This window comes from Rhinoderma darwinii, chromosome 3 (genome assembly GCF_050947455.1).
Source record: "Rhinoderma darwinii isolate aRhiDar2 chromosome 3, aRhiDar2.hap1, whole genome shotgun sequence".
NCBI classification, from domain to species: Eukaryota; Metazoa; Chordata; class Amphibia; order Anura; family Rhinodermatidae; genus Rhinoderma; species Rhinoderma darwinii.
In genome coordinates, this window is record NC_134689.1 from 374,899,599 (window position 1) to 374,923,195 (window position 23,597).

At 43.2% G+C, this 23,597-nt stretch overlaps 1 protein-coding gene across 1 annotated transcript; it reads left to right on the forward strand.

Annotated features, from left to right (window-relative positions):
• The first annotated feature begins 17,525 nt into the window (after positions 1–17,525).
• Positions 17,526–21,941, forward strand: LOC142748287 (volume-regulated anion channel subunit LRRC8D-like). The gene is made up of 2 exons (XM_075855386.1): positions 17,526–17,541; positions 19,594–21,941. Exons 1-2 carry the CDS (start codon positions 17,526–17,528, stop codon positions 21,939–21,941), a joined length of 2,364 nt encoding a protein of 787 aa, XP_075711501.1.
• The last annotated feature ends 1,656 nt before the right edge of the window (positions 21,942–23,597 follow it).

Sequence of the window (23,597 nt, forward strand, 5' to 3'; positions counted from 1 at the left end):
GGAATCGACGGTCATAGCGTCTGCAACGCTGTGACCGGGGATTCCACTTCAGGAGTTTTCCCTGATGTCACTGTCCATATATGGACAGAGGCATCAAGCAGCGCTCCAGGACTGGAATCCCCGGCCACACGGGGATTCCGCTCCTTCAGGGAGCTACGGTGGCGCTATCTACAGGGGGGCTGTCGGCTGTGTGGCACTACCTACAAAGGACAACTGTGCAGGAGCACACAAAATACCCAGCTTTCCCGGGTATCAAAAAAAAGTGTGGAAATAAATTAAGATATAACTTTTATTTAATCTAGCTAAAAGGATTAATCCTTTTACTCAGACTAAATAAAAGTTATAACTTAGTTTATTTCCACACATTTATTTGATAGCTGGGAAAGCTGGGTATTTTGTGTGCTCCTGCACAGTTGTCCTTTTTTGAATGTATTGCCCGCCAGCTATCGGTCATTTCGTAGTCCTTGCACTACCTACCAGGGGGCTGTGGGCAGTGTGGCACTACCTACCAGGGGGCTGTGGGCAGTGTGGCACTACCTACCAGGGGGCTGTGGGCAGTGTGGCACTACCTACCAGGGGGCTGTGGGCAGTGTGGCACTACCTACCAGGGGGCTGTGGGCAGTGTGGCACTACCTACCAGGGGGCTGTGGGCTGTGTGGCACTACCTACCAGTGGGCTGTGTGGACCTCCCTACCAGGGGGCTGTGCGGCCCTCCCTACCAGGGGGCTGTGCGGTGCTACCTACAGGGGGAATCTGTGAGTGGGGGGCTGATGGTCATTTTGCTGTGAGTGGGGGGCTGATGGTCATTTTGCTGTGAGTGGGGGGTTGATGGTCATTTTTCTGTGAGTGGGGGGGGCTGATGGTCTTCAAGTGGTTTCCACCTCTGACCTCCAATTTAAATTAATAGGAGGCAGAAAAGTGCGGCGCTCATTTGGAGCTTTTTTTCCTGCGTCTTTTGCATTCACTTCAACAGCTTAAGAGAAAACACAAAAAAAAGGTCACACAACGCGGTCAGTTGCTGAAGGAATTTTGAGGCAGATTTTTTTTGCCTTACAAAAAACGTGTGTGAACATAGCCTACGAGTGGAATGCTTGTTCTTAGCCGTTTTCTGTCTTTCTCAAAACAATTTTTGGTAGGGGGCCCTGAGCAAATTTAATTTTTCCAGTGCTGCCTCGAGTCCGAAAAGGTTGGGAAACTCTGTACTAGGGTCCCGTCATGGAGCAGCTCAGTTCGTCATGGGAACGGGGCCTAGGTGAGTACAATTTTTGTTTGGGGGCACGGTCTACAAGGGGGAGGTGGGGGCCTGTATGGCACTGTCTACAAGGGGGAGGTGTGGGGGGCTGTATGGCACGATCTACAAAAAGGAGGTGGGGGATTATGGCACTGTCTACAGGGAAGCTATATGGCAAAATCTACAGGGGGGCATTATACTGTGTGGGGGCCACTAAGCGGACATTATACTGTGTAGGGGCCACTAAGCGGACATTATACTGTGTAGGTGTACTACAGGGGGCATAATACTGTGGGCACAATTAGAGGAAAAAATACTGTGTCCTTGAAGGGGTTGTAATATATTATTATATTATTAAATATTAGTATTATACTGTATTGGGGCACTAAAGGGGCATTATAATTTTTTTATGGGGCATTTTTTTTTAATGATGGGGTGGGGCGCCGAAAGATCATTTCGCACAGGGCGCCATCTAGCCTAGGGCCGGCCCTGGCAGTGACTATTGTCATTGTAGTACAGGAACTTTAGGATAGCTTCGAATCGCATCCTTGTCATTACTGTGCGTTAAAGGGGGTGTTGTATAAAATATCAGGGGACCAATAGTCTCATGCTGAGTTTTTTTTACTAGACCAAAGCTTAAAAATATGCCCCAAAACTTCCGGAAGACCAGTGTGTTTGTGGGGGGTCCAATTTTGGCCTTTCCCATAAAGAGTCAGGGTTCTGGGAGATAAACTGATCGCATAGATGTTGGTCTGCTGGACCATTAAATCTAAAAGGGCATCCGAAAAAAAACCTTTAAAATAATCAATGGGGCTGAAGCCTGTAATGTCAATTTGAATGTCTGAGGTGGCTGTGAATTCAGGCACCTGCGCGGGGCGGGGGTATAATTGTCCGCAACTACCCATGTCAGCTCAGGCAGAACAGGACCTACGGCTCTTCTGCGCTAACAGGGGGTTGCAGACTCAGAGTCACTGGATACGGACGAAGATGAAAGCATGAACTGCGCTTCACCTTCACTTGCGCTGTCCGTATCGGAAAACACATCATTTGATATGCTTCCGGCTCAGAAGACTCTTTTGGCCATATTGAATAATTTAGTTCAGCTACTAACGAACACTTTTACATTTTTTTTTAACAAAAAAGATAAACTGCGCTATTCCCAACTGGGGAACGAGAACAGACCAGTGACCCTGTTGTATTCGATGAGTAAGGGTACCCTACCTACCAGGGGAAAAACTAAATGAGACGTGGCATTTTTACCGAGTGGGCAATCTAGGGACACTGCAGGGTGATGGCGACTGGGTACTGTGACAGGTGATCACTGGCCACAAATCATAGCATGGCAGAAAGGCACTGTGGGCGACGGAAATTATATATTTGATAACCAGTGGGCACCAAAGGGAGTGATCACTGGTCAGTGGGCGCAGAAGGGGGGGGGGGCAGATCGCTGGGGTTTTTTTTTGTTTTTATAACACTCTTCCATTGTCTTCTCTCTGGCTTCTGACTGACAAGCTTTCTGACGGATATGAGCTTGTCAGAGCTGGAGATGCCAGCAAAACAAGCCACTGCTGAGTGCAAGTACTGACTGCCCAATCACACCGCTTGCCGGCACTGGACCATTCTCATTGGTCCTGTGCCATAAATCCTGCTTGGCAACTGTCTATGACAGTTGCTATCAGGATGCTGTCACCGTGTCTATTGACATGGTGACAGTTTAAAGCTTGGGCGTGACTGTACGCCCTATTGCGGGAAATCACTGATTCTGGACATAGTCACACTCAATCGCGGGAAGGGGTTAAGGAGGGGAATATATATGGTCTCCTAGTACAACACCTCCTTGAGGTCTCAATTTCAACAAATGGGTGAATTGTCCGACAGGCCTCTGGCTTCCTATTCTACCCTCTTGACTAAACATCGACATCGACGCGAGCATCCTTCCGTGATGCGCAGCAGAATATCTGCTGTCGAATATTTTTATCGCTGGTAATCAGGCCAGAGTGACCAAGATACAGACCCCTGAGGATGAGTATTTGAAACGCGTAGGGTCGTTTTTGTATATGGGATTGTTGCATAGGGGACAGTAGCATTGTGGTGGACCCAGCGCTAGGAGATTCCGGTGTTGATCACGGACCCTGGTGCGTTCTTGGGGCTCGTACTGTTGTTGTGCCCAGGTTAAATGCTGATTCCGGTGAATATCGTTATAAACACTGAGATATACTTATCTAAATGATTCAGTGTTTACTGTTTAATACATTTTTTAATATACACGGTGGGGCTTTTTTCACAGTGGTGTGTTACCCCTGTTTTTAGCGAGTTACTATAATAAAAGGTATATTTTACTCAAATGTCACTTCAGTGAATTTCCAATTTTTTCTATATTGTGGGAGCACAATTCTATATATTATTTAATACAGTGAAATCCTCTTGACTAAACCCATCAATTGTTTATTGGCCAATACAAAGTCTATTCTTAAGAGTTTCCGAGGTCTTAGAATAAGAAGAGAACTGGGATGTATCTGGATGGAAAGTCCTCTGTGTCAAGCCATCCCATCTCATCCAGATAAAGCTCAAAAGAGTGGCTGACGTTAACCGATTTTGAGGGAAACCTCCTATGATTCTTTTCTTCATCCGAAACTTTGTTAAAGTCCCCAATTAAAAGAAAAGGAACTCCCAGCTTTATTTAGAAAGTAGGCAATATTATCCAACACTGAAATAAGCACAGGGTGGAGGAACATACACCAAACCCAGTACCATAATAAGCCCATCAAAGCTCCCTTTATGGTGAAACATCTTCCCTCATCGTCCAACAAGACCTCACATATCTGGACCATGATACCCCTGTGAACCAAAATACTCCTCTAGAAAAAGATGAGTATATAGAATGGTACGCATAGGGGAACCATCTCCTGCACTGGATGTTGCGGGAAGAAGATGTGTCTCCTACAGACAGATTATCGCAGGTTTGGATTCTAATTTTGGATTCGATTGAACACTGCCAACCTTTTGAGTCTACTACTCAACCGCCAAACGTTCCCTGATAGAATTTTCATATTTTGCAAAGGAAAAAAATAAGAAAAAAAAATTAACAAAAGAAAACCGTAATAATAAAGCTAACTTTTATCATTTCGTTTTTATTAAAAATTAGTTTTTTGCTTTTTGAGATACAGCTACTCTGTATTCTCTATAAAGAGCAGCTGTATCGTTCACTAAATTCTGTTCCCGTCAGGTCCGCGGGACTGACAGGTTCAGTGTCAGTGGGTTCTGCGTTTCTGAGACACAGGATCCACCTGTAATTTATCACACAAGTTACGAACCTAGATGTGATAGGTAACAGGTGGATCCTGCAGGTCAGAGACACGTAGGACTCGCTGTCACTGAACCCGTCAGTTCTGCAAACCTGGCTGGAACATGATTTAGCACTAGATACTGCTGCTCTTTATAGAGAATACAGAGCAGCTGTATCTCAACAAGTAAACTGAATTTTTAAAAAACTAATTAGAAACGTTGCACCAATCACACTAACAGACATTTTTATTACAGGCAGGGATGTAAGGGTCAAGACCAATTTGATACAGGCCGATAGAATGAAAATAGGCAAAAGTACACAGACCGTGGATGACTATAGAAGAGTATTGTGGATTAAGGCCTCATGCACATGCTACACGAAGTTCCTGTAGCTCCGTCCTATGGCGCTGCATGGACTGTGCCGCCGTATAGTGCTCCCTGCTGTTTCCGTATGTCTGAGATATTCGATTCTAGAAGCAATACTCCATAATAAATGCAATGGAACGGGTCACATCTTTTTTTTTTTTTTCCTATTGGTTTTGCACTTAATCTGTTAGAAATAAAACTGCATATAGATACAGCGGGCACCAATACAAGCTTATGGGTGCCCTTATATGTTTTGGTACATCTTCGAGGTAGTACAGAGCTTTAATACAGCCATGTGCATGAGTCCTAAGTATGAGATGTATGGGTAAAAAAGGAGATCATATGATAGATGTAGAGCATGTGAGTGAATGCTGGAGGAGTGCTTTATGTCGTCTGTCAGGCATTGTGGGGAAGAGGTAATGTAATGAGGCTGTACCGGTGCTGGTAACGTGAGCGATTTCCATATAGAGCAAGGAATTATGAACCAGGTCCACTCTAAATTAGGGTCCGGTCCCATGTAGCCCAAACCCTCCCCATTAGCGGTGGCCAAATGACTGCATAATTTTGCCGTGTATTATCGTCAAATTCGTGCGGCCCTAGACTAACGCAAGTAAGCAGTGTTTCACGTGCAAGTGGACACTGCTACGTGGAACTACACCCGTACATTGTCATCTCCCGTGGTCAGGGCTTGATTAGAGCAAATTCCACCGTGCAGCAGAACAACGATCTGAACCCCACGTCTAAGCTATGCAAGAACGACGACTGACTGAAGAAACGAGCAGCTGGAAGACTATCATCAAAGTATTTTTTGTCACAATCGTGTGACTTCACGGCCCTGGTGGGATGAGCTCCACTGTAGGGCTGGGCAATTAATCGGAAAAAAAAAATGAAACACATTCAGAGCAATTAAGCAACGTCATCTTGTGCATTTTGGTTTCTTCGATTATTTATTTTTCCTGGTTTCAACTGTATCTGTGTCCTCGGGAAGCAGATACAGTTGAATCCAATGGAAGAGCAGGGAGCTGTAAGATCCCTGCACTACCATTCACTTTTGGCTTGATGGATACTCAAGGCTTGGTGCAGACCGGAGCGAGGCAGTGATGTTATCGCACCTGTCTGCACCGAGCCACACAGACCAAAGGAGCGGAGGTATCTCCTCCACTCATCATTGGAACAGGGTTAGGCGAGTATGTATTTTATTAGTCCCTATTGGTGCTGTGTGGGGGCATTATACGGTATGGGGAGCACTATGGGGGCAATATACTGTGTGGGGGCAGGGTCAGGGGGTATATTATATACAGCAGGCTCAGGGAATAAATATTAATTCAATGGTGTAGAAAGCAAATAGGAGGTGTGGCCGAAATAATCGTTCAATCGTAATCGAGGTTACATGTTCAATTAATCATGCTTTTGATTTACGTCATTATCGCCCAGCCCTACTTCACCAAGGAAAATGTCCTACAAGTCATTCACATCAAAGTGCTATAGAAACATGAGTGGAAATTACCTTTGATCTCCAAAAACTGAGCGAAAGCGAAATGTCTGCAAATCTGAAAACGGAGACTTGTTTCTGAGTACAGTTCTATGTAATAATATTAAAGGGGTATTCCGGTCTTGGATAGTTGAAAAATGCTAGATGTTATGGGGTTTAACTTCTGGGACCCCCACCGTCAGAACGGGAACTCTGCTCCATTTAAACTTCTCCTAGCCGCCGTCTTGCGGCTGGTTCCCCGTTCTTTCAATTTGTGGGGGTCCCAGAGTTTGGTCCCCCACTAATCTAGTGGTTTTCACCTATTCAGTGGGATATTTTTATTATTTTAGCCGTTTTATTCATGAAGAATGAGAGGGCTTTTCAATAACTTGTTAAAATAGAAAAATACTTTCTGTGCAGTTTTACGAGACACCTGTACGCTGCACAGAGAGTAGGGAAGGTTTACGAAGATTTAGCTATAGCTTAGGGCTTGTTCACACGTAACGGAATTGCTGCATATTTTCCATCCATAATTGCGGATGGAAAATACGCAGCGGAATACAGTAGCAGCAAAGTGGGTGTGATTGAACAAATGTCATCCACACGCTGCGGAAAACTTCAGCCCAGAAATTCACCTGTGGTAGGTATTTTTAGTTCCACAGCATATCATTTACTGCTGCGGAAAGGGAGAGATCACCATTACACAGGCTTGAAAAAGACGCAGCAAAATCTGCGATATTTTTTGCAGTAAAAACCACAGGAAATGGTGCGGTTTTTCTGCTAGTTTAAGCGGAAATGCGGCTGAAATTTTCCGCATAAAATCCGTTACGTGTGGACAAGCCCTAAGGCTATGTTCACACGCTTACTAAAAATCGTCTGAAAATACGGAACTGTTTTCAAGGGAAAACAGCTCCTGATTTTCAGACTTTTTTTTAGCAACTCACGTTTTTTACGGATGTTTTTGGAGCTGTTTTTCTATAGAGTCAATGAAAAACGACTCCAACAATAGCTCAAGAAGTGACATGCACTTGTTTTTCGCAAGCGTTTTTCAACGCGGCTATTTTTCAAGATAGCCGTGTAAAAAAACGCCCCGTCGGAACAGAACGCTGTTTTTACCATTGAAATCAATGGGCAAATGTTTGGAGGCATTCTGCTTCTGATTTTTCGGCCGTTTTTGGCCCGAAAAATGGCCGAAAATAAGCTGTGTGAACTTTTTTCTTATACCAACTCGTTGCTGGGTTAGTTTTCGTTTGATGCATTATTAGCCACGTCCCCTGCCCTGCTAAGCCACATACCCCATTTCTAGACACTTTTTAAAAGCATCTAGTGAGGCACAAACTTTCTTAAATGAAATGTGCCAAAATTTGGCATATTTTTCGATACATTCTAGACGCAAACACCGTAGTAAATCTGCCCGTTTGTTGTCACATGCTGACAGTTTGTGACACGGTTGCAGCAAGGACACACTCTCTGCGCATTGTTTGGGTGTCCTGTACATTGTACAGAGAATGAGTAGTTGGGGGGCGAAATACGGACCTGAGCGCTGCAGCAATGATTATATGCAGCACATCTCAGGTCAGCGGGCGCTAGAAAGAATTTTTAAAAACCGCAATAAAAAAATCTCTCTTTCATCAAAAAAAAAAAAAAGAGGGCTAAAATAAAAAATCCCCCAAAACGCCTTTTATGGCCAGTTCCACATGGATGTAACACAACTGCATTTTAATGTCTGTATTATGACCCACCTGTGGTTCTGCAGGACCAAACATCAGAACCACATGGTTCCACCCATGACTTCTATAGTTTTCTCTGAGATGTGACTGACTTGTAGGACATTTTCCCTGACCTTACGGTGAAGCTCAATACTAGGACTCAAGATTGTAGGGATACAACGACTGTACCAACCGGTCCATTGAATACTCTACGTCAGCAACAGCCGTTGCACGGCTTAAAGAGGCTCTGTCACCACATTCTAAGTGCCCTATATCCTACATAATCTGATCAGCGCTGTAATGTAGATAACAGCAGTGTTTTTTATTTAGAAAAACAATCATTTTTTGAGGAAGTTATGAGCAATTTTAGATTTATGCCAATTACTTTCTTAATGCCCAACTGGGCGTGTTTTAACTTTTTACCAATCGGTGTCATACACTTCTCTCCATTCATGTGTATTTGTACTCAGCACAGCGTGTGCTGTCACATACACCCACATTAACTTTACTTAAGTGTCTTGACAGTGAATAGACATCACTTCCAGCCAGGACGGGATGTCTATTCACACTCCCGACACTTCGGTAAAGTTTGTGTGGGACTTAGTCACTGCACAGCGTGATCTCGCTGTGCTGTCATTCATAGCGTGATCTCGCGAGATCAAGCTGTGCAGCGATTAAGTCCCACACAAACTTTACCGAAATTTCGGGATTGTGAATAGACATCGCGTCCTGGCTGGAGATGATGTCTATTCACTCTCAAGAAACTTGAGTAAAGCTAATGTGGGTGTATGTGGCCGCACATCATGATCTCGCAAGATCACAATGTCTGAGTACATGAATGGAGAGAAGTGTATGACGCCGATTGGTCACTGATTGGTCAGCGTCATACACTTCTCTTTACAACGCCCACTTGGTCAAAAGTAAAAAAACGCCCAGTTGTCTAATAAGAAACTAATTAGCATAAATCTAAAATTGCTCATAACTTCCTCAAAAATGATAGTTTTTCAAAATTAAAACCACTGTTATCCACATTACAGCGCCGATCAGATTATGTAGGCATTTATAATCTGGTGACAGAGCCTATTTAAACACACGCTTTGGATATTTAGGTGTGTTCTCCGTATAGGAGTTACCATGTATATATTATGGATATACCATGTATATCCATAAGTGTGTGGTTTATATAAATGAAAGGGATCTGCAGAACGCTTCACTGCGGCCTCTACTCCTGGAGCCTTGTGTGCATATGGCAGGGATATTAGGGAGGACACAGGTACGCCTCTATAATTGGGAAAAGTGGCGTCTGTAATTACGGCCTGGACTAAATGAGTCATGAATCTGTCACACTTACAATCTCACTGGGAGAGGCTGCTATGGACTGATGACCAGTCTGTGCGCTTTGCCTATCAAACTGAAATGAGTGGAGTGACATCTAGTGGTGACGACTGAGAACGGCCATAATAAAACAGAAGCTGATTATGAAAATTGATGTGAAACCTCTTATAACCCTAATAATAACCAGCACCACCTCATGCTGGGATACTGATCATGTAAAAGACACAAATTGTCATATTTTTGCTCTGTAATTCACGTGAACTTCATCAGATTCCTGTAGCCCAAAATCTCAGACACAGGGAAATTTCAGAAGTGTCATAATTAAAATTGGAATTTCCCTTTAAGGAACAGTGTGAGAGATTCCACAGCCATGTATACAAAATGTGCAGACATAGCAGAGCTGAATTTGTCATTTAAATTTTTTAGGGTTGTATTGTAATATCTTTTACTACATTTAAATGTTTACCTGCAGTTTTATGGATAATCCCATTTGGCACATTGTGATATCACCAGATATTGATCCAAAGGACAAACAAAGCCGGCCGGGGATTGGGGATTCCGCTACAGGAGAAGTGAGTGACTACACTGTCCATATATGGATATTGAAGTCAGTGACTTCTCCTGGAAAGGGGGGGGGGGATGGGTGCAACCTACAGGGGGCTGTGTGGCATCACCTACAGGGGACTTGGTGGCATCACCTACAGGGGGCAGGGTGGCATCGCCTGCAGGGGGCTGGGTGGCATCACCTTCAGGGGGCTGGGTGGCATCACCTGCAGGGGGCTGGGTGGCATCACTTCTGCAGCGGAATCCCCGACTCTATGGCCGGGGATTCCGCTACAGGAGAAGTGAGCGACTACACTGTCCATATATGGACACGGTGACATCACTCACTTCTGAAGCGGAATTCCCGACCTGTGGCAGGGAATTCCTCTCCAGGAGAAGTCCGTGACTACACTGTCCATATATGGATATTGAAGTCAGTGACTTCTCCTGGAAGGGGGGGGGGATGGGTGCAACCTACAGGGGGCTGTGTGGCATCACCTACAGGGGACTTGGTGGCATCACCTACAGAGGGCTGGGTGGCATCGCCTACAGGGGGCTGGGTGGCATCGCCTACAGGGGGCAGGGTGGCATCGCCTGCAGGGGGCTGTGTGGCATCGCCTACAGGGGGCTGGGTGGCATCGCCTACAGGGGGCTGGGTGGCATCGCCTACAGGGGGCAGGGTGGCATCGCCTGCAGGGGGCTGTGTGGCATCGCCTACAGGGGGCTGGGTGGCATCACCTACAGGGGGCTGGGTGGCATTACCTACAGGGGGCTGGGTGGCATTACCTACCAGGGGGGCTGTGGCATTATCTACAAAGGGCTGTGTGTGGCAACAAATTTAAATGAAATTCATCCGATTTTAAAACGGACAGGGAAAAAAACGGATGCAAATCGGGTCAAAATCGGCCAGTAAAAACGGCAACACGGCCCGGAACGGAATCGGAACGGATGCAAACTGGATGCAAACCGACCGGGAAAATCGGCTAAAAACGGCCGATTTTCCCGGCCGACACTCGGACCCTGTCGTGTGAATGAGGCCTAACTATATGGACTACGGTAGAACCTGCTGCGTATTTGGAATCTTGACCTTGTGAATGACGTAACAAATATCAAATAAAGTCACGTGTAACAACTCACGTCAGCAGGTACATTCTGTATATATGGTTTGTAGAACGCTACTGCAGAGAAAAATTAGGTGTGCCAATTAAATACACAGATATAGCAGACTGAATTTGTAGTCTAAAGTGCCATTCTACTTTTAGGGCCAGTACACACTGAGTTTTTTTACAAATTTTTTGACGCGGAAACCGTGCCAAAAAACGGCCGAAAATGCCTCCCATTGAAAATGCAAAAACCGGCTCGCAGGAAAAAGAAGGGACATGCCCTATCTTCGGGCGTATACGCCTCTGACCTCCCATTGACATCAATGGGAGGCAGAGAAAACATATTTCGCTGCGTTTTATGCCTCCAACGCTCAATGGCCGTGGGCAAAAAACACCACGAAAAACGCAGCGAAAATCGGCATGCAGGCAGAGGAAAATCTGCCTCCAAAATTCCAAACGAAATTTTGAGGCAGATTTTCCTCCTGCAAAAAAACTCTGTGTGAACCCGGCCTTACAGTTGAAATCTACGTATAAAAAAGTAAGTAACTCTGAGTGCACTTAGCTTTCTGTTTTTCTATCAATATTGTCGTGAAAAGTACATAAATATGTTGTTCAATTGCGTTCAATTTTCCCCCATTTTGATGTCATGATAAGCTGTGCCAAAAGATGTTAACCCAAGGCTGCCCTGGAAAGCTATAGCTGTATGTAATGAATATGGCTGTAGTGACATGTCATCCATGGTCCTATCCAGTGGCTACGTGACATACTCGTGTAGCATTGTCAAATGGTTCTTGCTCACTTTCTTTGGAAAAAAAGAAAGGCAAGTGGTTAAAAAAAGTTGTGCAACCTTGTTTGCAAGTCACGTGACTATCATATGATAAAAGTCTGTATGTGACGCAGTCGCCCACTACCCCACAGCTCCCATCTTTTCTCCCTCAGTCTATACCTATGGCCTTGTCCAATTCATTAAAGGGGTTTTCCCATCAGAGACATTAATGACATATCCACAGGATATGTCATAAATGTCAGATACAGTGAAGGAAATAAGTATTTGATCCCTTGCTGATATTGTAAGTTTGCCCACTATTAAAGACATGAACAGTCTAGAATTTTTAGGCTAGGTTAATTTTACCAGTGAGAGATAGATTATATAAAAAAAAACAACAGAAAATCACATTGTCAAAATTATATATATTTATTTGCATTGTGCACAGAGAAATAAGTATTTGATCCCTTTGGCAAACAAGACTTAATACTTGGTGGCAAAACCCTTGTTGGCAAGCACAGCAGTCAGACGTGTTTTGTAGTTGATGATGAGGTTTGCACACATGTTAGATGGAATTTTGGCCCACTCCTCTTTGCAGATCATCTGTAAATCATTAAGATTTCGAGGCTGTCGCTTGGCAACTCGGATCTTCAGCTCCCTCCATAAGTTTTCGATGGGATTAAGGTCTGGAGACTGGCTAGGCCACTCCATGACCTTAATGTGCTTCTTTTTGAGCCACTCCTTTGTTGCCTTGGCTGTATGTTTCGGGTCATTGTCGTGCTGGAAGACCCAGCCACGAGCCATTTTTAATGTCCTGGTGGAGGGAAGGAGGTTGTCACTCAGGATTTGACGATACATGGCTCCATCCATTCTCCCATTGATGCGGTCAAGTAGTCCTGTGCCCTTAGCAGAGAAACACCCCCAAAACATAATGTTTCCACCTCCATGCTTGACAGTGGGGACGGTGTTCTTTGGGTCATAGGCAGCATTTCTCTTCCTCCAAACACGGCGAGTTGAGTTAATGCCAAAGAGCTCAATTTTAGTCTCATCTGACCACAGCACCTTCTCCCAATCACTCTCAGAATCATCCAGATGTTCATTTGCAAACTTCAGACGGGTCTGTACATGTGCCTTCTTGAGCAGAGGGACCTTGCGGGCACTGCAGGATTTTAATCCATTATGGCGTAATGTGTTACCAATGGTTTTCTTGGTGACTGTGGTCCCAGCTGCCTTGAGATCATTAACAAGTTCCCCCCGTGTAGTTTTTGGCTGAGCTCTCACCTTCCTCAGGATCAAGGATACCCCACGAGGTGAGATTTTGCATGGAGCCCCAGATCGATGTCGATTGACAGTCATTTTGTATGTCTTCCATTTTCTTACTATTGCACCAACAGTTGTCTCCTTCTCACCCAGCGTCTTACTTATGGTTTTGTAACCCATTCCAGCCTTGTGTAGGTCTATGATCTTGTCCCGGACATCCTTAGAAAGCTCTTTGGTCTTGCCCATGTTGTAGAGGTTAGAGTCAGACTGATTAATTGAGTCTGTGGACAGGAGTCTTTTATACAGGTGACCATGTAAGACAGCTGTCTTTAATGCAGGCACCAAGTTGATTTGGAGCGTGTAACTGGTCTGGAGGAGGCTGAACTCTTAATGGTTGGTAGGGGATCAAATACTTATTTCTCTGTGCACAATGCAAATAAATATATATAATTTTGACTATGTGATTTTCTTTTTTTTTTTTTTATATATAATCTATCTCTCACTGGTAAAATTAACCTAGCCTAAAAATTCTAGACTGTTCATGTCTTTGACAGTGGGCAAACTTACAAAATCAGCAAGGGATCAAATACTTATTTCCTTCACTGTAGATGCGGGTCCCACCTCTGGGACCCGCACCTATCTTTAGAATCCGACCCCCTCTAAACCCAGTTCTACTGCTCTATATTGTGGCTGAAGCGTGTGATTCCCGACCATTAATAAGGTAACAGCGTAGCTCACGGCGCTACGCTGTTTCCATAACTCCTATAGTAGTGAATGGCAGTTACGGAAGCAGCGTAGAATGCGAGCTACGCTGTTTCCATAACTACCAGTCAGTTCTATTGTACTTACGGAAACAGCGTAGCTCAGTGAGCTACGCGGTTTCCGTAATTCATGGCCAGTAATCACACACTTAAACTCACGACATGCCCTATACTTGGCCGTTTTTCGCGCATCACGCACCCATTGAAGTCAATGGGTGCGTAAAAATCACGTACGGCGCACGGAAGCACTACCTTGTGACGCGCAAGATTCGCGCAACAGTAGATAAAGAAATGAAGGAAAAAATAAAAGCACTTCCTTCATTTCTTTTTCTAAACATCAAAACCGCTTGTCATAAGCATGGCATATGCGCGAAAATCACGCAGCCACGCAGCCAACACTGATGACACACGGCAGTGCAGCGCGCGCAAAACGCTGTGTTTTTTTCCGCGCACAAAACGCACACGTTCGTGTGAGTAAGGCCTAAGGCTGTTTCTTTCTCCCTGTGAGCTTTACTATGGCCTGATGTTCTAGGCAGCCTGTCTCTGGATCCTAGATGTATGGACCCAGGTACCACTGTCCTCCTCTACCAACCGACTCTGACTCCAACTGCCACTAACTGCAACTGCCACTCCTCCTCTTACTGAACCAGGACCCCCTCTATGTCCTAAGTGCATTGTAACTTCACATTTGTTATTTTAAAGTGACAGTACCTAAAAGTGCAAAAATGTCATAAAATACATTTACACACATTATCATACAAGTAATGTCTTGGGGGACATTACAAGTGTAGCCTAATTCTCCGTTGTCTCTGTGCTAGTGGATGGAGCCTTACTGCTATCATGTCTTCTTCTATACAATGCACACAGAGAAGGGGAATCCTGCTCTCCTATCTCCATCTATCACAGATATATAGAAGATGAAACAGCATAGAGGAGATTACACAGCAGTAATGAGCAGTTTAGCAGTAAATTCAGCACTGGAGTTAGATATAACACTTACTAGAAGCTGTAGCAGTGTCTCTCTGCCTCTCTCTCACTCTGCTCCCTCATCCCCCTTCTCTCTCCATAGACTTCTATGGGCAGCTGTAACCTGATCCCTCAGTGAGTTGAGAGTCGGTCTAGACTTGAGGAGATGAAAAAATAGTCAATTCAGAGTTGGTGAGCAGTTAGGTGGTGGAGGAAAGAAGATTGATAAGTGGGAAAATTAAGCATTTTTATCTGCTAAAATATATTATAACGTTTCTTAGATTCACTTGTGCTAAATTTTGTGGCCATTTAAATAAAAGTCTGTGTGTAGCTAAGACTTCATTCATACTTCTGTGTTAGAGATACATGTGATAGTCATATATTTTGTACCAAAAAACAGGACTCCATTCTATCAAGGGAAAGGAGAGACTTTTGGGAAAAGTCTACTTGCTTTCATCTAACAGGATCAGATCCTGGTTTTGGTGAACTAAGACTAAGACTAACTAATACTATGTTCAAACTTGCATTGTGGCTTCCATTCATAAAAAGAAGCCACAACACTTTGCCGGATCCGTCGTACGACAGATACAACCGACACCGGAAAAATAGTGCTGCATGCTGGACTGTTTTTTCCCCTTAAATTTGTAATCTGTGAGTTTGACGCAGACATGAACAGAGCCTAAGAAAAATCCATATCAATAGTCCTGTTTCTACTTTTACTTCTTTACTATCCAGAACATGTGAGTCTCTATCAGTAATGTCATTCACGTCTTCAAGATCCAAGTGAACAAAAGTGAGTTCATCATCTTTCTGTTACCTCAGTCTTCCCCCTCCCTCGCTGTACAAACAATGTGGCAGATATCTACACGCTGACTCTAGTCTTACAAGCCCGCAGCTTACAGGTAATATTTAACTTGGCTCAGTCTTAACAAGTTCTGTCACTTCCGACGTAAAACATTTGCCATTTCCACGCCTTCCTTACTTCTGATCCAACCTGAATACTTGCTCCTGCCTTCATCATACCCCCGATGGACCCTCCTTTGTAGCCTACTATGAAGTTGACCAGTGCCCCTCAAATCTTACCACATAAGAATACTTTTCATACGCCTTACACTGGCAAACTTTACCCTCTGGAACCTGGCACTCTCTCTTTTATTTATCTCTAGATGCCAACTCAAATGCAACCACTAAATTCAACGTGACTAGGACCCGTGCTTCTTCTTTTCTCTCGAATACTCTACCACGGGTCTTTTGTAACTTTCACGTTAAAATTCCCTCATCAAACAAGATCCTTTATGTCAATTCAACTTCTACCATCTAATAAGGACAATGGAGCTCAATGGCTCCAGTGAAGATATTTGAATGTGGAGAATGAGAGTTCATTTATCCCTGGCATAAAAATAATGGTTAAATTGCATGCAGTCGACCTCGGCAAATACGTTGTCAACCTGTATGAACTGGCAAACCAGTTAAACACTTCTATTGTCTACTGTGATGTTAAGGTTTTTTGGCTCAATAATTATAGTCTTACATACATTTTATTACCTTTTGGTTCTGTTGTCTTGGAACTGATTCCTTAGGGTGTATTCACACATGCACATGTTTTGATCAGGTTTTGTTCCGATTTTTTAATGCAATTTGTAGATCCAAAAAGGGAGAAAAGGTATAAAGGACAGATACTACTTCCCCTCTTATTTGAATCTACTCCTGGTTTTTGCTTCAAAAACTGCATAAAACAATCTGACCAAAGCCTGCACGTGTGAACTCACCCTAAGACCCCATGCACACGACCGTAGTTTTCATCTGTAATTACGGATTAGGTAATTACGGATGAAATTGCGTACCCATTCATTTCTATAGGCCACAGACACCCTTCTGTATAGTTATGGATGTGTGTCCGGGCCATAGATATGATCCACAAAATATAGAACCTGTCCTATTCTTGTCCGCAAATTTTGGCATGGACTTGCCCATAGAAGTCTATGGGCACTTCCTCAATTGGGGGCATCTACGGATGTGCATCTGTATTTGCAGATCCGTATTTGCGGACGGTAAAAATCCTTACGGTCGTGTACATGAGGCCTAAGACAGATATTAATTGCAGGTCAATAAAGCACATATAGAAGTGTGCAGTTCTACAATACCAAGAGTAAGGAAACCCAAGATGGGCAAATATAAGTCCTTCAGTTTGTCCCTTGTCAAGTTCTTCTTCAACTGGTCCTTAGTTATTTATGTAGTTGTTTCTGAGTAAGCTCCTTAGAGGGGGCTGTACTAGTGGCCATGTCGTGATTTTGATTTCAGGGGGAAGTTTATTTTTTTGATTTCCAAAACCCATCCACCATTTATAAAGAATCTGAAACTCGTAAGGTCATAATGACACCAATCAGTCAACGGTCTAAAGCGCATAAATGTAAAGCCTTTAATATCTAGAAAGATGTGTACACAGTATTTGTAAGCCAAGTTCTGCATGATTGACTCATGTTTAAACCAACCAAAGTTTTGTGTGGGTGAGGCCGCCGACTCTCAGATGTAGCTGCAGACAGGAACGAGTGAAAAGTGGCCGTAGAGTGAAGGTTTCTGCCTGACAAAACTATTAGCCTTGGGGATAGAAGTTGGGGGCACGCACTTTTGAATGTTCCAAAGATAAAGAACAGATTGCACAAGATACACGTTAAGGCTTGTCCTGGATTGAGAAAGAAAAGAATCTGCTACAGCTTCCTGGTTTAAAAATGCTCGCCCGTAGAGGTAAGGACTGTAAGTTCAACAAGACTTCAAGAAGGTAAGAGAAATTGAAGAGCAGCGTATGTTCAGCAGGATAACCCTGAAAACCAATGGTAAACATAGGTAGGCAAGTCCATGGGTTAAACAAGCGGAAGAAGCCAGCTAGCACTTGACGGGTAAATGGTATATTTTTGAATGAGCAGTGAAATATGTATAGGACTAATGTCTAGTGATGTTGATGGATACAGTCCTTGATACTATAATCTATCACAGACTGTCCTTACCACATCATAGGACCTTTAGGAATACTCCAGGATGGGATAGAAGACCACCTACATTTCTAATATCCAACCCACTGAAGCAAAATCTGCCACCTATTGGTTGTTCAACGCAATTATTTTTTTCTTTAAAAACTTTCTACAATATCATAGAATGCTTCTTTTTAACCCTTTTAATAAATTAGTACATCAGGAACATATGGGAATTTGTTGGCTGATATATGCTGTTCCATCTGAGGGCAGCATATAATAGAGGGGGAACGTGGAGATGGAGCATATAAGGTGTTTTTTTTTTATAATAATAAGGAAAACGCCTGTTCCCTTAAGATCACCATGACTACTGTTCTAGCTTCTGGGCGGTTCTCTTTTAGTTTGAGCCTATCTCTTTTCTCTGTCTTTCTGCCAATTAGGTGTGGGGTTGTATTTATATCTGCCTTCCTCCACCTGCTCTTTGCTTGTGATTTTCCTAGTCTTCTGGTGTTCTGATCAAGCCTGATCAATCACTCTCTGTACTTCTGACTTCTGGACTTCTTGGAAACTGACCTCGGCTTGTCTCTCGTTAACACCTTGTTTACCGATATTGATCATCTGCTCCCGGCTGGTTCTGACCTCTGATATACCTGATTTCCACTTGCTCTGTTTTGGACCTTGTGTTTATCCTCTGGCTGGCTGGTTATCCTGCCTGCATTGCACCTCTTATACCACACTGAACTCTGCTAAGGCAACCGGGTTCTATGCAGCAAAGACCATTCCACCTTGCGGTCGGCTCTGGCGAAAACCTTAGAGTAGCCTTAGAGTTGTGACGGATTTGAGGTTGCGGTTTCATTTGCACACTCTCTCCTGACAGTCTCCAGCAGCCTTTGGGGAATCGCTCAACTTGCAATTCCATAACAGTTGTTAATGTTAGCTTACGTCACTGATACAAGGCAGAGTAACCCGGACGTGGGTCTGAATTATTGTACTGCAGCATCAGATGTGTCACTGTAATGAATGGAATTTAAAAAAAAATTGCAGCTGAAAATGATGTGGGTTTTTTTTAAGGGCACTACACCATGCCCTGTCTTTCAGTGGTTCTGCACTGGTTTTCTGATTCACTTAAATGGGTAAAACTGAGGTCTTAATAACAAAGATGTAAGTATTTCTGTGCAATTGTTGCTACTTTTTTTTAGGGAGCAGTAGTTTTGCAGTTTTCTGATGTAGATATGAACATGCCCGAAAAAGCTTATTGCACTCTTTAATACACTATTTTACCGTTTACATATAGAATAAATCTACATATAAAGTTAACAATGTAAATACATTACTTCTCCTCTAATGATCCTGAGTTACAGCCTGTATTATAATACAGGGCAGCATTCACAATTCTGCTAGCTTTGGAGCCGAAATATCCCCCAAGGTAAACAGTGTAAGTCAGCCATTTATCTCCATTCATTGAAATAACGCTCAGGGGGATACGGGGAATATAATTGTTTGCCACACAATCACTCAGCGAACAGTCATCTTAAAAGTGGTCTATCTCTGCAAGCATCAATAGGGGTCCAAACAGAAAAGTGTTTATGTCCCTCATCTATTCAGTGGCCAACTAGAGTTGACAAGTAATGGTGCAATCATGCTTTAGTATTTACACCCGTTACTCCAGTAAAAAGAAAATCCTCTTCATACGTTATAGCACTCTGATAGACAGCCAAAGCAAACCATTGTCGACAACACGGAGTGCTTCAGATTGCTCGAAAACATCAAACAAAATAAAATTTTTAGGTTTTGAATGTTTCCCTAACTGTTGTTTCCCTAATTCCAGGTATGATAACAGTAAGCGAGGCTGCGTTGTTGGCCGAGACCCAGGCCCATTTCAAGGCCATGAAACCTTGGTGGGACGTTCTTATGGATTATCTCCTCATAATTATGCTTATGACATCTTTCTTCTCTGCAACACTCCTTATCACCATGGATAAAGTTGTTTGTATGCCAAAGGCTACAAAGTTTGCCAAGAACACGTTAAATGACTTTAGTGAAGCTAGCATGACCACACAACCTACTCCAACTATTCTAAAAGGAATTGGCCACTTGACCAACTTAGACTACCAACAGTATATGTATGTGAGTGTTGTTTGTTACCACAAAGTCGTACCATGGCAGTCAAAATATTTTCCTTACTTGGCTCTTATCAACACCTTGATGCTATTGGTGAGCAGTAATTTCTGGTTCAAGTATCCAAAAACATCTTCGAAGGTTGAACATTTCCTTTCTATCCTGGCCAAATGTTTTGAGTCTCCATGGACTACTAAAGCACTTGAGGAAACTAGCGACCAGCCTCCTCCAGAGCACAACCGTCAAAAGTCCAGCAGTTCACGTTCCATGGACTACTCCCCCAGGACACCACTGATAAAGGAAATGCCATTTTCATTCGTACCGCTCACGGTTTCTGCAATATTGGACAAAAAGGAGGAAGAGCAAGCTAAGGCTTTATTTGAGAAGATACGTCATTTCCGAGCTCATGCTGAGGACTCAGATGTTGTGTATAGAGTTTATGTTGGTCAGACTGTTTTCAAAGTGGTTAAAGTGGCTATAATCCTGGGGTACTCACTCAGTTTGATAGGTTCATTCAACTTCCACCATATTTGTAAACCAGGCATACAGAATCTCATGGGATATTCTGTGTTCACTTGCACACACAACTTGGCCTTCATACTAGAAAAACTTCTGCTGACCTACATTTTGCTTGTTTGTGTCTATGCTGTCCTGTCTGCTTATGCGTTATTTTGGTTATTTAGCAGCTCACTCAGGGTCTACACCTTTGAGAAGAATAGTGAAGGAGCTGGCTTTAGTGATATCCCTGATATTAAAAATGATTTTGCCTTCATGTTACACATGGTAGACCGCTATGACACCTTGTACTCAAGAAGATTCTCTGTGTTCCTCTCAGCTGTAAGCGAAGGGAGGCTCAGAGAGTTAGCACTTAATTCAGAGTGGCCAGCAGAGAAACTGAGACAGATGATCAACAAGGACACCAATGGACGATTTGAGCTGCAGTTGTCAATGATCCCAGTTATACCAAAAGATGTTTATGAATTGAGTGAAATTGAGGTTCTCAAGTTAGAGTTGATCTCCTCTGCAAAGATTGTAGGAGCAGTGTCTCAACTCAAATCTCTTTCGGAGCTCCATATAAGCCATTGCTCAGTCAAATTGGACCCTGATGCATTGTCTTTTGTTCTGGAGCGGTTAAAAGTGCTTCATGTTAGATTCACAGACATGGAAGAACTTCCATCTTGGATGTACTGTTTGAAGAATGTAAATCAACTGCATCTTTCTGGCAACCTCAATTGCTCCAACAACAAGTCCATCCGTCTACAGTCTCTACGTGGACTATCCACACTTAGGTCTCTTTCTCTAACAAGTAACTTGTCTCATCTACCTTCAGTAGTTCTGGATGTGGCTGGGCAGCTGTCAAAGTTTAGCATACAGAATGGAGATACTGAGCTTGGTTCCCTGGGTCAACTGAAAAGGATGAACCACTTACTGGTGCTTAACCTTTGTCACTGCAAGATCTCAAAAATCCCTGGTGCCCTTCTTGTCTTATCAAGTTTGCAATGTATTGATTTAACATCCAACCATCTGCAATATGTTGACGAACTAGGAACCCTTCAGCGTCTCCGAAGTCTGAACATCTTAAGACTATCCTACAATGCGATCTGTCGTCTCCCACCATCTATTGAGCTTCTGCATAACTTGGAAGAGCTCTCAATTTCCCATAATAGGTTGGAGAATTTACCAGTTTCTCTTTTTAATCTTGTTAGGTTAAGACACTTAGATGTAAGTTATAATCGTATCAGATTTATCCCCCATGAAATTGGTCACTTAACACGTCTGGAAACACTGGCAATCGTATCTAACCAAATCTCTTTCCTACCACGTGAGCTGTTCCGTTGCTCTAGACTCCGGTCACTCCATGCTAGTTCTAATAAACTTACCAGTCTACCACCTGAGATTGGACAGCTACCTCTCCTGTCTACCTTGGACCTTATGGGCAACAACTTGACTGAATTGCCAGAGGAAATTGCAAATTGCTTCCAACTGAAGAAAGGGGGGATTGATGTGGAAGAGCATGTCTTAGGAACATTAGCTCCAGAATTGAGGAAAAAATTCTAATTAATAAAAAAAATGCACAAACTTTAGAAATGTATTTCCTGTTACATGATGTATGTTTCCATATCTAAATTATTTGGACACACCCTAGGTGAACTTTTTACTGTATTTTGTGTGTGTATGCTTTTTTTTTTTCACTTGTACATAAATAACTCTTCTGTAACTGTTCGTTTCTGTTTAATAATAATAACAACCTTTATTTATATAGTGCCAACATACTCCGCAGCGCTTTGTCATTGAGGAAGTAACTAACAAGTAAGGCCTAATTCACATCTGAGTAGGAGGCTCCGTTAGGGCCTCCGTCGCAGATTCCACCGAATATACTGAAAACATTAGTGCTGCGCTAATGTTTTTTGTTAAAACCATGGACACCAACAACATGAACCCATTAAAGTCAATGGGTTTCGTCCAGTACCAGTTGTCCCCGTTGTTCAATGGAACCTGCGCTTTCGGTAATTTCTTTGTTCTGCTGCTCTGAAGGAGCAGAACAACGGAATGCTGAAGGCAGATGTGAACATTGCCTTAAATAACAACTAATAAAAATAAAAACATGAACAAACAATGATACAAAAAGACGGAGGTCCCTGCCCATAAGAGCACACACTCTAAATGCACTAGGAGGAGTGACACATAAGGTACGAGGTGCTAATTTTTTCCAGATGACCAGTCCCTTGTTATGGCAAACGGAATATAAATAAAGCTGCATGAACCAGTCAGCCAGCCAGTTTTTGAGCCAACACGGATAAAAAGTGCAGAGTGATGCATCAAGGGTAGCTAGTTGAGGAAATAACAGGGTGGAGTGTAGATATTTGTGACCAGGTTGGTTTGTGTATGGGCCATGGACTTCGGTTATACTGTATATCATTCGTGACCTTGAAAAAAAATAGTTTTGAAGGCACGCTTAAAAGTGGGAATGTTATGAGTAAGTCTGTCAGTTCAGGGCAGTGAGTGTCACAGAATGGGTGCAGCACATGAGAAATCCTGCAGACGGAAGTAAGATGGGATAGAAGTGTTTGGCAGTGCAGCATTGTGGAGAGCTTTGTAGACTAGGAGGAGAGTACTAAATTTTATTTCAAGGAAAGCAGTGTAATGAGCAAAAGTGAGCAGCAGCGTTAATATAACCGCTAGAGAGAGAAATCGCCGAACAACCTGCGTGCTGCATTCATGATAAATTGAAGCCAAGCCAGCGGTTTAGTGGAATGCCAGTTAGCAGCGAGTTACAGTGGCCTAAACGTGAAATGATCAGGGCCTGGAGTATTGTTTTAGCAGTGTTAAGTCATGAGGTAGGGACAAATATGAGAGATGTTTTAGGTAAAGTTGTCAGGATTTGGCAATGGTTTGAATGTGAGGAAGAAATACAGGTGAAAGTTACATATAACTCCTAGACATTGGGCTTGATGTCTAAGGAGAATGGAGGGGTTACAGATGGAGACTTCAGGTTTAGGGGAAGAAGATAAGGGAGAAATGTCCATATTGGAAATTTTAGAGTTGGGTGTCATCAGCATAAAGATGGTACTGGAAACTAAATTAGCACCATATCACGGAGGTATTTTCTCTCCTAGAGCATTACTTCTGCAGAAAACAAGTCTTCATACAGCTCTGTAGACGGAAAAATAAAATGATATGGTCAAGTGTTGTTATTGTGTAAAAGTAGTAAAA